This window comes from Saccostrea cucullata, unplaced genomic scaffold (assembly GCF_032062105.1).
Source record: "Saccostrea cucullata isolate Sc308-1 unplaced genomic scaffold, CSIRO_AGI_Scuc_v1 ctg17926, whole genome shotgun sequence".
Lineage (NCBI taxonomy): Eukaryota > Metazoa > Mollusca > Bivalvia > Ostreida > Ostreidae > Saccostrea > Saccostrea cuccullata.
Window position 1 is genome coordinate 1 of NW_026922291.1, and position 18,036 is coordinate 18,036.

The 18,036-nt window shown below is 35.7% G+C and overlaps 1 protein-coding gene and 1 long non-coding RNA gene across 2 annotated transcripts; one reads left to right on the forward strand and one right to left on the reverse strand.

The window, feature by feature from the left end:
* Positions 1 to 3,047: 3,047 nt before the first annotated feature.
* Positions 3,048 to 5,955, reverse strand: LOC134261554 (uncharacterized). The gene is made up of 3 exons (XR_009990841.1): positions 5,678 to 5,955; positions 4,603 to 4,738; positions 3,048 to 3,249 (listed from the first exon to the last, which is right to left on the reverse strand). It is a non-coding gene; the product is annotated as an uncharacterized LOC134261554 (long non-coding RNA).
* Positions 5,956 to 6,372: 417 nt separating this feature from the next.
* LOC134261553 (keratin-associated protein 5-2-like) lies at positions 6,373 to 7,759 on the forward strand. The gene is made up of 3 exons (XM_062743979.1): positions 6,373 to 6,540; positions 7,083 to 7,224; positions 7,452 to 7,759. The coding sequence occupies exons 1-3, from the start codon at positions 6,373 to 6,375 to the stop codon at positions 7,757 to 7,759; spliced, it is 618 nt and encodes a 205-aa protein (XP_062599963.1).
* The last annotated feature ends 10,277 nt before the right edge of the window (positions 7,760 to 18,036 follow it).

Consider the following 18,036-nt stretch of genomic DNA (forward strand, 5'->3'; position numbering starts at 1 on the left):
ATAAATTGATCGTCAATATTAAATTTTTTTAATGTTTCAAGAAAGTTCCATTTTACAGAATCGAAAGCTTTTTCAAAGTCGAGAAATAATAATATGCCGTTTCTTCTCTGATTACAATATTAAAAAATAAGTCGAGCATTTTCACCAATGTATCTGCCTTTAACATAAGCCGTTTGATTTTTATCGATTTTATATGATAATATATGTTGTAACTTTTTAGTTAAAACAAAAGCTTTGATTTTAAAATCTGTGTTTGTTAAGCTAATTGATCTATAATTTTTTAACAATTGTTTTTTGCTTTTCTTATGTATTACAGATATCACAGACAGCTTTTGAGATTCAGACATTTCTTTTTGTTGAAGATTTCTTTTAGTGCGTCAAAAAAAATGGGCCCAATAATGCTCCAAAAACATTGGTAGAATCCACATTGTATACCATCTAAGCCAGGAGACTTTTCTCCTTTCATTTCAAGTACGGCATTTTTGCATTCATCAAGTGTAGGTAATTCATCTAACTAAGATTTGCTCCTTTCTCGTTCAGCATTGGTACTGTAATATTGCTTAGATTACTGAAATCTTAGCGGTTGGAATATTTGTAGTTTTAAACGGATTCGTATAATTATTATTCATTTCTCCGATTTCCTGATGATGATCTAAATATATATAATTCTGATGGGGAAAAGGTGGATCTAGCAAAATGGTTAATTTCATACCCCCTTGGTCAGGGGTATTTGGGGGAGTACATAGTTTGAAAAAAAATTAATGCTTTGAAAACTGCTCTTTAGTATTAATTAACTTTTTATGATGAAATAAAATGTATGATACAAGAGGCTAGTGGGCCTTATAGGTCACCTGAGTATCATGCAACAACTTTCCAGTGATTGAATTTGGTTCATATTTTAACAAGATGCTATGGCATTCACAATTTTGAAAGAAGAACCATTGCTAATGATAAATATATACTTAACAAATTGCTTAGTTTGATTACTTAATACCCATAGGCAATGCAGGGGTACAAAAAATGCATTTCAACTTATCAGTAATATTAAGCAATAATCAGTAATTGCTCTACCCCACATGAATTCCTGACCATGGGTCCACAAATTGCACATTTTTTTTTTAAAGACACCACTGCTTATAAAAAATACTTGATTAATACAAACTAGCAGATTTAAAACAATTCATTTTCTGTATATAAGAGTAGAAAGCTAGCCCCCCCCCCCCATTGTACCCCTGACCATGGGGCCTTGAAATTCACAATTCCGGGGAGAAGGGCTCTTGCTCATCGTTTCTATATAAAGAAGTTCATTATCTTAATAACCTGGAGCAGAGAGAACATTTTCAAAGAATTCATGTACATGTATTTTCACAATATAATCAATACAGCACCATCCTAACACCAAAACCCTGACCCTGGGGCCTTCAAATTCAAAATTCTGGAAGAAAGCACTCTTTATCATGATAACTATGTACTTAAATAGTTTATCTAATACCCAGGAGCAGAGAATATCAAATATTCATGTATTTTCACTATATAATCAATTGAGAGTCCCACCCTAACACCAGAACCCCTGACCCTGGGGCCATAAAATTCACAATTTGGTAGAGGCAAACTTGCTCCACATAACTATATACTTAGTTACTTTATTTATTACTCTGGAGCAGAGGAGAAGATTTTGAAAGAATTCTGTGTATTTTCACAATATAATCAATAGAGCCCAACCCTCACATCAGACCCCCTCACCCTGAGGCCTTGAAATTGACAATTTTTGAAGAGGCCCTTTTGGTCATCAAAAATATGTACTTAATTAGTTTATTTAATACCCAAAGAGCAGAGAGTAAGAGTTTCAAAGAATTCATGTATTTCACTATATAAATCAATAAAAAGCCCACCCTTACACCAAAACTTCTGACCCTGGGGCCATAAAATTCACAATTTTGGTTCAGGCACTCTTGCTCATCATAACTATGTATTTAGTTAGTTTATTTATTACTCAGGAGCAAAGAAGAAGATTTTCGAAGAAATAATGCATTTTCACTATAATTCGTTTTAGCCCACACCTCACACAGAACCCCTTACCCTTGCATTGGGCCATGAATTTCACAAGTTTGGCTGATTGATGTCCAGAAGTAAAGAAGAAGATTTTTAAAGAGTTAGAGCAAAACCCCTTCACAATTATCGTCATTCCAACCTTAGTGAGTCGCCCGCGTGGCGCAGTGGTTAGAACGTCTGCTCAAGAGTCGCTATGTAAGGAATCGATTTTTACGTCGCAGGTTAGAATCCCACTGTGGGACGTGGACACCGGTCCTTTGGATGAGACCGTATAAACCGAGGCCCCGTGTCGCAGTAGGTGCTGGCACGAAAAAGATCCCTCACTGCTTAAAGGCCCTGAGTGCCGAGCATAGGACAAAATTTGTAGCCCTCCACCGACAAGTGGTGGCGTCTCCATATGAGTGAAAAATGCTCGAGAGTGACGTTAAACAACATACAACCAATCCAACTTTAGTGTTGTGTACAGAGTTTAGCAAGTCGAACACACTCATAAAGCGTACACACTTTTTGTAAACAGGGCACCACATATACTTGTCGACAGGAAAACCCCTCCCGATATTCAACATCAGGGCTTATTGGATATTTTTTTCACATATCTTTCTATTTCTCGAATCTAATTTATCAAGTTTACACCTGTGTATCTACTCCTTAGTTCCTGTATTTACCTTGTATTTACTTCTTTGTTCCTGTATTCACCTGTGTATCTACTCCTTAGTTCCTGTATACACCTGAGTATCTACTTCTTAGTTCCTGTATTTACCTTGTATCTACTTTTTTGTTACTGTATTAACCTGTGTATCTTCTTCTTTGTTCCTGTATACACCTGTGTATCTACTCCTTAGTTTCTGTATACACCTGTGTATCTACTCCTTAGTTCCTGTATACACCTGTGTAACTACTTCTTTGTTCCTGTATACACCTGTGTATCTACTTCTTTGTTCCTGTATACACCTGTGTATCTTCTCCTTTGTTCCTGTTTACACCTGTGTATCTACTCCTTAGTTGGGTACAGTCCACTAATTGTTTTCCCATAGGCGACAATGTTAACGTTTCTTCTCATAGCGATGTCCCTAATTTTCGTTCAGAAGTGAGTGACCCCTCAAATCAAAGCACATCAACTTGTCTTTCCTTGGTTAAAATCTCGAGGTGGCATGTCAGATTCGTTTTCCGGCAAAATGCGTCTGTCTGCGGGAACCTCTAAAAATGAAAGTGAAAGTAGGGGAATTTCAGAATTGTAACTGGCGTTATAATACACAAAATAATTCGGCTGATCTTCTTGATAAATTACATTTTCCAAGCTTTTTTGGTAGGAAAGATACTCCTTATCAACAAGTGTGAGGCTCAGTTTAGTACATCTGGCCAATTTTTTTTATGCAAGTCTGCAAATTAAGGAACTTGGAAATTTTTCTGCACTACTTTCTTCTCCTACCGATTCTAAAAATAATTAGTGGGATGTACCCAATATGGAAAAGCATTTTTTTGATTTTACAATATTTCACACTGTTTGTCAATCTAGAGCATAAGTAGAGACATCATGCCAAGTTTCATGAAAATTCAACAATTAATTAAGATTTTACAGCATTTACAGTTCTATGTGTAATATCCTTAAAAACTGCTCCAATCTAGCCAAAACTGCACCCAAGTTTTAAGTCAAATTTTAGCCTTTTAACACATTTATATCATTCTTAATCACCTTCATAACTTTAAATACATATAGTCAAATCATAATCAAGCCTTTAATTGGGTCAATTTCACTTATTTTAAAAAATTAATGTATTTCCGCACAAAATATGACCACTTTTCACCCTCTAATTCATAGTTTCTCCAGAAATGACAAAAAAATGAAGTTAACAAATACCCCGAAAGTAGTAAAATAAAAAAAGTACTGATTATTTCCTGTTCATTGAGGTATCATTCATGAAATTTGGTCTATGAATAAAAAAGTTATAAGCCTTTATAATCCTATATAGAATCATTTGTTTCAAAGGAATTTTTATACCAATGCAAATTTACTCATCTACATGTATGACGTCACAATGACATCATAATAATGGATACCTCAATGCATGTGTATCATTACTTTTCCTGTACTTTTTATTTAAGACAAAATCAGTGCTTATATACTATTATTAACTTTAAAAAAATGAAAATATATGGTTTTGCAGATTAAATAAATAATCCACTAAAGTTGTTTTGTTTCCATGGTAACCATTTTGTAATTTGTAGGAAAATGAGACAAAATTTTGAATTTCCTGACAAATCGCATAATTTTGACTGTCAAATATTCATGAAATTTCAATTCTTATATCCGTGTAATCTTAATAATGCATAATTTACAAAACAAAGATGTAGATCTAATTAATTTGAAATTCTTAAATAAAAAAATAAATTGTATATGAGCTGCAAAATGTATATAGCAGTGCATGTACAGATTAGTTACAGATTAATACTTTCACATTCTAATCACCTATTTAATATGTAAATAAAATTTCCTCACCCCACCCCATCCCCCACTTCAATGAATTTTTTTTTTAGAAAACTTTAACTTACACATTTTGCCGACTGTCACATTTTGCTGGTCATGCTGTTTCAAGATGTATTCAAATGGGTGTGCATTTGCTGGCCAATAGTTTTAAACACCATCTACATGGACCCTCATGTTTTTCCTGAACCAATCACCATGAACCTAAAAAAAAATCAATACAATAAATGGCACAATATCACATTTGCAGACAGACAGACACACAGACATTCAACACGTACAATTTTACCATATTCCTTTTATGCCCATTACTTGAAATTAATTAATTTAAAATTAATTAAAAAATGATTAATTGGCTTCCACCTGAAATCACACTGTTAACATATATAGGTAATTAAGTTAATTCAACAGAATAGGTAAAAATCATGTTTTACTGACAATAATTGTACATTCAACAAATACATGTAATGCAATTGCTAAAAAATATGAGAGAAACCAGTTAATGTGCATGTTCACACACATCGTTTAACTCCCAAACAACTGTAACCAGCTTCACCGCGCAACTGATCTGAAATGATGTATGTCATGTATGTGACGTGCCGATCATCGACATGTTCCAAAAAACATTAAATTGTTATTTACAAATATTGTACTAAGGTATACCTCTTGCCTCCTGTGTAACATACAAATTCCCATCACCTATATACTGCTAAACAATGCACTGAACAGTTTTGACAACTTTCTGCTAAGTCTACTTTCACTTCGACCTTGACCCCGATTGAATACCAATCCCGAACATATTTGTGAATTTTTGTGTATTGAAAATAAACCACAGTGGAGCATATACTTCTATATAATTGCTTCTTAATCAAATTATACATTTATGATTCTGAATAAATTTTATAAATCGATACATTTAATCTACATGATACATGGGTAAACAATGGGTGATACATGTATGAGTATGATGTCTGTTTCAGGGGGGGGGGGGGGAGGTCTAGACACTTTATTTATGAATCAATTTGCTTAAAAATGTGTATCAACAATTCAAGAATTGTTTTTCATAAATTTGAACAATTGAAAATAATAGAAAACACCAACTTTGAAAAAATAAATTCAAGATTTATGACATCTTTCACTTACTTATAGGCTTCCTAATATGGGTACAGTCCACTAATTGTTTTCCCATAGGCGACAATGTTAACGTTTCTTCTCATAGCGATGTCCCTAATTTTCGTTCAGAAGTGAGTGACCCCTCAAATCAAAGCACATCAACTTGTCTTTCCTTGGTTAAAATCTCGAGGTGGCATGTCAGATTCATTTTCCGGCAAAATGCGTCTGTCTGCGGGAACCTCTAAAAATGAAAGTGAAAGTAGGGGAATTTCAGAATTGTAACTGGCGTTATAATACACAAAATAATTCGGCTGATCTTCTTGATAAATTACATTTTCCAAGCTTTTTTGGTAGGAAAGATACTCCTTATCAACAAGTGTGAGGCTCAGTTTAGTACATCTGGCCAATTTTTTTTATGCAAGTCTGCAAATTAAGGAACTTGGAAATTTTTCTGCACTACTTTCTTCTCCTACCGATTCTAAAAATAATTAGTGGGATGTACCCAGTTCCTGTAACACCTGTGTATCTACTCCTAAGTTCCTGTATTTACCTTGTATTTACTTATTTGTTACTGTATTCACCTGTGTATCTACTTTTTTGTTCCTGTATACACCTGTGTATCTACTCCTTAGTTCCTGTATTTACCTGTGTAACTACTTCTTTGTTCCTGTATACACCTGTGTATCTACTATATATTTTTATGATGTGTAATTACACACATAAAAATGAATGTCGGCAGATTTTTTTCCGTTTCAGATCTTCCCGTGGATTGTGAGGACATTCGTCATAATGGTCACCATGGTTCAGGAGTTTACGTAATATATCCCTTTGGTGTGAACTGTCGCCCTGTCCGTGTGTACTGCGACGTGACAACTCGGGGCGGAGGATGGACGGTATGTAGTTCATTTAGAAACTATTTACTAGATTCATTGATTTTGTGGTCGAACAGCTGAGTGTGAAACCTGTGGTCCAATAGCTTAGTGTGAAACCTGTGGTCCAATAGCTAAGTGTTAAACCTTTGGTCCAATTGCTAAGTGTGATACCTGTGGTCCAATAGCTAAGTGTGAAACCTGTGGTCCAATAGCTAATTGTTAAACCTGTGGTCCAATACCTAGATGTGAAACCTGTGGTCCAATAACTAAGTGTGAAACCTGTGGTCCAATAGCTAATTGTTAAACCTGTGGTCCAATACCTAGATGTGAAACCTGTAGTCCAATAGCTAAGTGTGAAACCTGTGCTCCAATAGCTAAGTGTTAAACCTGTGGTCCAATAGCTAAGTGTGATACCTTTGGTCCAATAGCTAAGCGTTAAACCTGTGATCCAATACTTAAGTGTGATACCTATGGTCCAAAAGCTAAGTGTGAAACCTTTGGTCCAATAGCTACGTGTGATACCTGTGGTCCAATAGCTAAGTGTGAAACCTTTGGTCCAATAGCTAAGTGTGAAACCTTTTCGTCAAATAGCTAAGTGTGAAACCTGTGGTCCAATACTTAAGTGTGATACCTATGGTCCAATAGCTACGTGTGAAACCTGTGGTCCAATAGCTACGTGTGATACCCGTGGTCCAATAGCTAAGTGTGAAACCTTTGGTCCAATAGCTTAGTGTTATTGTGATCCAATAGCTAAGCGTGAAACCTGTGGTCCAATAGCTTAGTTTTATTGTGGTCCAATAGCTAAGCGTGAAACCTGTGGTCCAATAACTAAGTGTGAAACCTTTGGTCCAATAGCTAAGTGTTATTGTGGTCTAATAGCTAAGTGTGAAACCTGTGGTGCAATAATTAAGTGTGGTCTTGTGGTCCAATAGCTAAGTGTGATACCTGTGGTCCAAAAGCTAAGTATGAAACCTGTGGTCCAATAGCTAAGTGTGAAACCTGTGGTCCAATAGCTAAGTGTGAAACCTGTGGTCCAATAGCCAAGTGTGAAACCTTTGGTCTAATAGCTAAGTGTGATACCTGTGGTCCAATAGCTAAGTGTGATACCTGTGGTCCAATAGCTAAGTGTGAAACCTGTGGTCCAATAGCTAAGTGTGAAACCTGTGGTCCAATAGCCAAGTTTGAAACCTTTGGTCTAATAGCTAAGTGTGATACCTGTGGTCCAATAGCTAAGTGTTAAACCTTTGCTCCAATAGCTAAGTGTGATACCTGTGGTCTAATAGCTGAGTGTGAAACCTGTGATCAAATAGCTAAGTGTGATACCTGTGGTCTAATAGCTGAGTGTGAAACCTTTAATCCAATAGCAAAGTGTGATAGCAGAGTCCAATAGGTAAATGTAACTGTGATACCTGTGGTCCATAGCTTAGTGTGATGCTTGTTGTCCAGTAGCTAAGTGTGTTACCTGTTCAAATGCATATATTTCAAGCAAATGTTCTACACAGTAATTGGAAAATTACTTTTTTGTACTTTAAAAAGCGGGCTTCATATTTTAGCGGAGACAACAATGTGCTAATGCCTGAAGACCGCTAAGAAATCATTTGTATATATATAATACACAAAACCCTAATTTATGATTACGCAAACAACTCTATACTCAGTTGTAACACTAAATTTTGAATACTCGTAATAACGTACTCATACAGTAATTATGTAACTGACTAGTCAGTAAGGGCCATGCTCAGGGGTTAAAATCTAAGAATGCAGCTTAGGAAATGTGAATTTAATAATATGTCAGATTGTAAAAACTGCAGCAAAAGTCTCTGTCGAGACTGTATCTCTACTGATTGATACTTATAACAAAGGAAGAGAAGAAAAATTTAAAACAGCAATAAAAAGAATGTCGAGCCTTGATTAAGTCACTTTTTGTGGCAATATAGCAATAAGACCACAACTGTAATGTAGGAGTGGCTTTTAATAAAAATTTACAGAATAATCAATGCGAGTCACCATGGCAACATCATTCAAAAATAAATTTTAAGAGATAGTAATGTATCTTAGTGTAGTCTACCCGCGTTTCAGCCTTATTGCATTATAATCAGACGAAAACTATTTTTGGATAGAAATTAAAAAAAAAGATGTACAGTATATTTTGTCTTTTTTAGTTTACTTGTGTACCAAGTTATATTGAAATCAGACAGAAACTGTAAAAGGAGTAGCATTTTGAAAAAAGAATGTCTCCAGACAGACAGACAGACGGCACATTACTATCGCATCCGCTCTTCTGGTCTCTGACCAACAGAGCTAAAATTAGGAAAAAGCAACTAGGGGGTCCTAAAAAGGAGAAATGTTGTTGACGGAAGAATGACAGACGGACGTAAAGACAGATAGACTGATTATTAAACGATATGGACAAATCCTTTTAGGACTCGTATTGTTTTTGTTTATCTTTTAAAGACCATTCAAAAACGAATAGACGGGTCTGTGTCCTTTGAAAAGAATTGGGCTGACTATAAGGATGCATGGTTTCGGTGTACCTGAACGGAATGTTTGGATAGGTAAATTCGAATCTTTTATGCGCTGCAGATTTTTATAAATGAAATTTGTACTGTATTTTCAGATTTGACATCAAAGTTTGATCTAATTTTTAAACAAGATTATACAAATTCAACAATACTCATTAACCGCTTGTAACTTTACAACAAATTTAATAAAAGAACAAATGCTAACTTTAAAAGACTAATTTTTTTTGATATAACAATTCAATATCTACATATGAAACGTTGTAAAGGATAATTTATCGATCATAAAACGTTCGAGTATTACATACTTCTCTCGACAATTTAACAATTATAAAATTCAATTTATACAGGAAATGACGCCATCCATCAGCTAACAAAGGGAAAGAACTCCTCCCTCTACATCTCCATCACACTTGTGAACGGTACAACACTGTACCAGTTGTACAATCAATTCTCCATATCTGATGAGGCAGACAAGTATCAACTATTTCTGGCAGGACCAACCACGGGAACTTTAGGTAAGTGAAAAGTGGGACGTGTACTTTACAAACCAGAGAGAGAGAGAGAGAGAGAGAGAGAGAGAGAGAGAGAGAGAGAGAGAGAGAGAGAGAGAAAGAGAGAGAGAGAGAGAGAGAGAGAGAGAGAGAGAGAGAGGAAAGAGAATTGAAAATAAATACAAACACTGGTCTATATGAATACCGCTTTACATTCCACATTGTCTTAAACAGGTCTGGACGATTTCTAAATATGGAAGTGAAGAACGATAACCGTGAATTGCTATTAATACACAGAATAAACAAGGCCCTAGTCCTTCTGACCAATCAGATAACACCTTTTAGACAAACTCATGATAAAATAAATAAAACACGTGGTTTTTAAGTTTTTTGCTTAAAAGATTTTTTTAGGAATGTTGTTTATACCCCCGCCTGAAAAGCGGCAGTGTATATATATACTGTAAACCAACTACTGTATACAGGGTTATTTTCACTCCGTGTTATTTTCGCCTTTTTGAACTTGTGAACAATTTTGCCCCGTTTTAAATTCGCCCAATCAAGGAGAGAACGAAAGGGGTGAAAATAAAACGGGAGCAAAAATTTTCCCCTGCATACATTATTATTCGGGTCATATTTTATTCGCGATTCGTCAGTTAAAAATCAATTCGCAACGATTGAATTTCTGCGAATGAGCAAACATTTTCTACAAATCCTTAGCAAAAGGAATGGTTTGCAGCGTTTAATATTCGCGAATTTAAGTAGATCTCGGCACGCAAGGATATTTCTTGCACGTGAATAAAAATTGTTTCACAGTATTAGTCGGGATGACTGTGTGTTTGTAAAGCTTTGAGGTACCCATTTCTAATCCGCAGCTTCTCTTATACCACCGAATGAAATTTTATGAAAATTTCACAGAATCATAACTACATATTGCCATTGGGCACCTCCTATTTTACTTTTGAAGACACATATTTTTGGGTTTCCCCTATATGAATTAAAAATGTTATTTATAATCAATAATAAGTAATGAATATTCAATTATTATTAATTATCATAGTGAGCGCAGTGAGGCGGCGCGAAGCGCCATCGCGTAGCGTGCTAAATAGACTTACGTGAACGAACGGAGGAAATTCTAGTTGAAATCTGCACATTGTTCCAAGATAGTTTTACCTCACTGCGTGAAAAAATTCAAATCTCCCAATAATTCTTTGCGGTGCATAGCAACATGGTGGCTAAAACATATAGCAACAACTTGCGTTCTAACTCAACAGGACTTTTTATTTGACGTCATACTTGCGTCACTTAAAAGCTCGGGTATTGCCGAATTTGTTGGAAACTTCCGAAAAGTTCGGAATCTCGATCCCGATGTCTGGGCTCAAAAGAGCTAATGCTATGGCCATTCGTGCGGTGTGCGTTAACTTTTTAGAATATGGGCCATAACTCAAGAACCCCTTGGCCAATCAGTGTCAAATTTGTCACAGGGTATCCTTGGTCCAAGGGCTACCATTTATACTAAAATAAGGGTTAGGGCCCTAAAACAAGGGGAGATAATCAGGAAAACAAAACCAAAAGTTCTGGTTGCAAAAAATTTTTCTTCTCCAGAACCACTAGACAGATTTTCACCAAACTTATATACAATAATCAGGATCGGTATGTGAAAGATTAAAAATTGTTCAAGGCATGACCCTGGGGCAAGGGCGTGGTCTCAAGGTCACTTGAAAGTTGACCTAAATTTACAATTAATTTACAATTAATGAAAATGTCTATATTTTGCTTACTATAAGGACTAGGATCATCAAATCTTGTAAGTAGATGCATCTTAGGACTTAACATCATGTTAAACTCAAAAGTAGGTCACGTTGACCTACTTTAAAAAAAAAATTCGGGCATTTGTTCTCAAATTGATTTGAAGGCGTATTTTGGACACTTTAGGGACTATGAGCATCAAACAGTTGATGCATCTTGGGTCCTTGAACAACGTCAACTTAAAAGTAGGTCACCGTGACCTACTTTTTGAACTTTATGACTTATCCTTTTTAAATCATTTCATCTCATTATTTCAGACAGTGAGAGGGTTAGAATCAACAAATCTTGTAAGTTGCTGCATCTTAGAACCTTTAAACATATTTAAATAAAAGTAAGTCACTGTGACCTACTTTTAGAATTTTGCAGGCATTTGTTTTCAAATTATTTAAAAGGCATTTTTTGATTACCTTCAGACCATTGATCATCAATCTTGGTCAGCTGATGCATCTTTGCACCTTGAAAAATGTCGACCAAAATGTAGGTCACTGTGACCTACTTTCGGTATTTTATGGCTATATTTCAGTATCTTAGGTATTTCTTGGCTTAAAATCATCAAACTTTGTGAGTTGATGCATCTTGGGTTTTCGGAGAGTGGCAACCAAAAATTAGGTCACGGTGACCTACTTTCAATATTTTATGGCTATATTTATGTATCTCCAGTACTTATCGCCTTACAATCATTAAACTTTGTCAGTTGATGCATCTTGGGTTTTTTTGGAGAATGTCAACCAAAAAGTAGGTCACGATGACCTACTTTTGTCATTTAATGGCTATATTGAAGTATCTCCAGTTCTTATCGGCTTATAATCATCAATCTTTGTCAGTTGATGCATCTTGGATTTTTGGAGTTTTTGGAGAATGTCGACCAAAACGTAGGTCACTGTGACCTACTTTTTACATTTAATGGCTATATTTACGTATTTCTGGTTTAACTGGTTTAGAATCATCAAACTTTGTTAGTTTATGCCTCTTGGGTTTTCTGAGAATGTCGACCAAAAAGTAGGACACAGTGACCTTCTTTTGAATATATCAGGTATTTATTGGCTTAGAATTATCAAACTTGGTCAGCAGATGCATCTTAGGCATCTTAGGCCTCTGATAAATGCAACAAAAATGTAGGTCACGTTGACCTACATTTGACATTTAATGGCTATATTTCAGTATCTCCAGTACTTATCGGCTCAGAATCATCAAACTTTGTCAGTTGATGCTTCTTGGGTTTCCGAAGAATGACGACCAAAAAGTAGGTCATGATGACATACTTTTGACATTGTATGGCTATATTTAAGTATGACTTAGAATAGTCAAACTTTGTCAGTTGATGCGTCTTGGGTTTTCGAAGAATGTCAACCAAAAAGTAGGTCACAGTGACCTACTTTTGAATATCTCAGGTATTTATTGGCTTAGAATAATCAATTTTGTCAGTTGATGCATCTTGGGTTTTCCAAGAATGTAGACCAAAAAGTAGGTCAAGGTGATCTACTTTTGAGTATCTCAAATACATATTGGCTTAGAATATTCAATCTTAGTTTGTCTATTAATGCACTTGAGTCCTCAGAAAACTTCAATCTTAAAATAGGTCACCATGACCTACTCATGGTTTAATTTTAATATCTTTAATTAAATATCTTCAGTCCTAATTGGCTAAGAATCATCAATCAGTTGATACAACTTGGGTCTTAGGATACTTAGGGTTACAAGCTTCAAATACAAGTGATAGGTTGTACAATTTATCATTACGGCGATTTATGGCCCTTGGGCCTCTTGTTTTAAATTCCTTTCTTCTTTTTTTTGAACTGAGAATAGGCAGTGCAAGTAAAAGCTACTAGACGAAGTATGTATTATAGGTTTTTGATAGTAAATAACTGCGCTCGCCCCAATGGTCGCACTGTAGAACATATTATTAATATTTCAATTTTTTTTTATTTTAGAGTTACAATGTACTTTTCTTTTTCCGTCCGACTTGTTTACCTGTATGAGCAAAACATGCATTTTGTCATGATTATCTTATGGGAGTCACCGGTCACGGTAGCCAAGTGGTAGAGCCTTCGCTTCGTGATCGGGAGGCCCGGGTTCGATTTTCTTTCGCGGCGCCGCGTCATACCTTAGTAGTAAACAAAGGTAGTGACTGTTCCTTCGCCAAGCGCTCGGCACTAGAAGTGAAAGCCACGGGTCTTTCGGATATGACCTTAAAAACGTAGGTCCCGTGTCACGGTAGGCGTTGGCACGATACAGAACCCTCACTGCTCAATGGCCCTGAGTGCCGAGTAAAAGTCTAAATTTGAAGCCCTTCACCGGCATCGGTGACGTCTCCATATGAGTGAAAAACTGTCAAGAGGGACGTTAAACAATATACAATCAATCAATCAATCTTATGGGAGTCGTGGGTACCAAGTATCATTAGGTGAGGCTCACAGTACCTCAATTTTTTATTCTTCAGGGGACTCAATGTATAAAACGAGGAGGTCTTCCGCTGATCTGTCAGGGATGGCTTTCAGCACCCCAGACAGAAAAAATGACAAATGTGTGTATGACTGTGCTTCTTACTGGCAATTAGGGTGGTGGATGAATTGCTGTTATGACGCCTGTCTCAACGGTCTCTGGTCTGTGACAGGCTGGTCGGACCCATGGTATCCTCTAGTAACATCTGGGACATCTGTGGCAGGGACGATGATGCTGATAAAACGTCACTAGGTAAACATTAAACAACATTGATTGTTTATAAGTACAGTATTTATAAGTACAGCAAAGGCGGATCCAGGGCCAGCACCCCCCCCCCCTCCTTCCCCTTTGAATTTCTAATTTGAAATTTTGTTTGTACTATCCCAAACCGAAAGGAAAATTATTTGTTAGAATTTCCCCCATTTTAAAGAGGTTTGTCCCCGGATCCCCACTCAGGCTTTGCCCTGGAACCACTAGGGGCTTCTATGCAACCGTAAGACCCCCGACCTTTTTCCGTGTCCTACCGTTTTGAAATTCATCCCAGTATTTATAATATTACTAAGTATAGAATTAATTATTTATAAGTACAGTATTTATATTATTTATACATGTAAGTAGAGTATTTATATTCATATTATTCATATATTCCTTAGTTATGCATAATTTATTTGTATTAAGTACTTATCTACATTTAAATGATGTCATTTAACATTAAATATCATTTTGTGAGCTTGGAATTTCATACCACTTTTAAAAGGATGAAAAATAATTATGTTTCTTAATGATTAATTTTTTTTTCTAAAATGTATAAATTTTTATTTTTTAGTTTGTTCATGCTCAGCAAATTCGGATTCAAGAAACCCATATTTTGGGGCCCCGTGAACGATTGAGGACACGGTTCTTCTAGAAGATGCACTTTTCCCTTTGTGTTAATCACTGCCTTCCTTTAACTTTGGTTTGAATTTGACAGACACGTAGTATGCATTTTGAAAGTAGGATGTGGAGTTGGACAGATATTGACTGAATGGCCAAAAAAAAATATGAAGACGCCTTTATGAAAAAAATGGAAATTGTCCAATATCAATAAATTAGAGGAAAAGATTCAGTTCTGAACTTTTAAAAAGCTTGAAATTTGAAAGAATGGCAAGAGAATATGGGTTGGGGGTTACACTATATTAGAAAAAATGGAAAGGAGGGGATATTTTTATTAAATTACATATAAACAGTAAAACGTTTTGGTTGAAAAAGTTGTGAATTCTCTACTCGATAATACGACATTATAGATTACTTTTGTATGTTTAACATTCAGTGATTTTTGCTTATGCTGTGCAGTGTTGTAAATAAACTGTAAACTCAAAATATATTTTGTTGTTTTCAAATACTAAAGGATGTATAAACAGATATAGCTGCAAACCTTGAGTTTTCTTGGTCTGACATAAATCAACACTTTTAGGTCAAATAGGCTTTGACCTATAGGACAGATATTGATTCAGTCTTTAGAAAAAACTTATCGTTACCCGTTCCAGTCGATGACTTTAGGCTACATGCGTCAGCGTGTGATGTTTGTTTCTCATGTATAGCTTTAGTTTTGAATGCATTCAATTTCCATAGGAATAATCGTATTTCCTCTGCAGTATCTCTCGCCATAAGTTCAATGAAGGCAAATTCCTCATAAAATATAATTTCTGAAAGTGAAATTAATAAATTATATGTATCTTTGTAAGAATTGAAGATTCTATGTTGGCCCAAATTGAAATCTCTAGATCATGTGAATTGATATTGGCTTTATCCAACGAGTTGAAATGGTGTATATATTCGCAAAGCTTGCCGAGGGGGTAGTGGCCATCTTTTCTCTTTTCGAAAGCCAAGATCATTTCAATACCAATTTTTTTCATCACTATACTATGGTAAAATGTGGGGGACAGGGGACAACCGGGCCCCATCCCTCTTTTCAATTAACATATTCTATAGTAAAGGTAATGATGGGGAAAAAAGTGGGAGTGGGGGGGCACCCCCCTGTTGCTACGTCCCTGCTTGATAAAATAAGACACTTCTTTGACATACTCTTTTTCTTGCTTTTAACTTCATTATTGTTCTTTACTATTCATTTTACAAGGGCAAGAAGTTTTACAAATAAAAGTTTCAGTTGAAGCGAAGGATCTCGTCAAAAACCGGAAGTGCTATTGATAAAGCAATGGTTCATCCAACGGGCTGTATCATCCACACGTATGAAATAAATAAGATGTAATTGATGATATGTATTTTCATTATCGAACATGTCTACATGACACGTTCGTCTAAGATTTTGATAAACCTTATAAAGATAAAACAATACTATCGCCTTTTTTCCACAAATCGATCAAATATACCAATCTCAGAAACCCTATTTGAAGCCCCTAGAGCGAGTAAAATGATTCTAGCTCACCTGAGCCGAAGGCTCAATTGTGCTTTTCTGATCACATTTTGTCGGTCAATTGTCCGTCCGTCCGTCAACTTTTCAAATTTTCGACGTCTCCTCAAGAACCAATAGGTTAATTTAAGCAAAACTTGGTAGAAAGCAATTTTTGGTAAAGGGAAGTTTAAATTGTTAAAATGAAGGGCAAAGTTCCCTTACAAGGGAAGATAATAATCAAAAGACGAACAATAAAGTGGGGTCATTCAAAATTCTTATTCTCAAAAACCACTTGGCCCGGAAAGCTGAATCCTTCGTGGAAGCATTCATAGGTAGCGTAGATGACCCCCGGGGTTGGGCAGGGTCACAATAGGGAATCAAAGTCTTACATAGAAATATATACAATAAACGTGTAAAAATCTTCTCAGAAACCACTAGGCCAGAAAAGCTTATACTTATGTTGAAGCATTCTCGGTAGTGTAGATTTTAAATTGTTAAAATCATGACCCCCGGGGGTAGGGCGGGGTCATAATAAAAAATCCAAGTTTATCATAGAAAATGAAAAAAAATAAAAAAAATCTTCCTCTTGGAAGCATATTGGTGAAGGGTTAATTTTAAATTGTTAAAATCATGACCCTCATTTTTGTTTTACATAAAATTATTTAGGAAAAATCTTTTAAAATCTTCTTCTCAAAAACCACTGGGTCAGGCAAGCTGAAACTTATGTTGAAGCATTCTTTGATAGTGTAGATTATTATATGTATTTAAGAATTAAAATCATTAAGGGGAGGGGGTAGGGGGACACGATAGGTTTAACAAGAGAGAAAATCTTGTAAAGAACTGCATCACCCAAGTTACTCAGGTGAGGGATGTGGCCCATGCACCTCTTTTTTGCTAAGTTGTAAGATAAAAAGGTCGTCATCACTAGGTATATTAGACAGCTTTTTGAGAACAACATTCATATCCAAGGAAAAACATACTCGTATATAGGTTGCGGTGGGTCTATTGAACAAAGACCTATCATCTTCTTAGTTAACTGAATATCTATGGATCTAATTTCAAGGAACTCGTGTCCCTGAAATGACGACTCTCCCAGTCTGCCTTTAAAATTCATCTACCCGGGTAAATGTTATTCCACACCATCCTTAAAGACTTGCATCTAATTTAACTATCATGTTCGGGTGAGGGCGGGCTAGAGCTCTCAATTCCATACGCTGAACAAATTGAATAACATCAGAAGTGCCAATACCCTTACCCGTTTTGCTCATTCACTATGCCTAGCTCCATAAAATAGAAAGTGGCCCTAAAGCATCAAAATTTTCAACTGTGTATTGTATACATTTTCTCTAATTTGGCGTCATTTTTCCCCCTTAATAATATTTTTTTTTTTAAATCTTTCTAAAGACAAACCCTGAGGCTTTTTTTTAAATTAGGTATAGGACAAATCTTTGCAATATTTTGCCTTTTCATTTTATTTAATAAATTTGTTGTGTACTTGCTTACAAATTTTTTGTTGTTGAGATTTATGGTTTATATTTAGTGGTATCAGCAGAACTCAAAAAGACCAGAATCTGACCCAGAACTAGAGCTTGAGGATGAGCTGGAGGAACTAGAACCATAGGAGCTGGAACTAGAATCGTCAGAGGACCTGGGGCCCGTTTTACAGAAGAACTTACGTCTAAATACAAAATTCTGTTCATACAACTCCTCTTACAATGATTCTAAAAAAATTCTTTTACAAATGATTTGATAACACGTTTAATCTAGCAATTTTGAACAGAATAATATTTTTTTTACAAAATTTTACAATCATCTTAAGGTTTTTGGTCTAAATTGTAAGTTCTTTTGTCAAATGAGTCCCTGT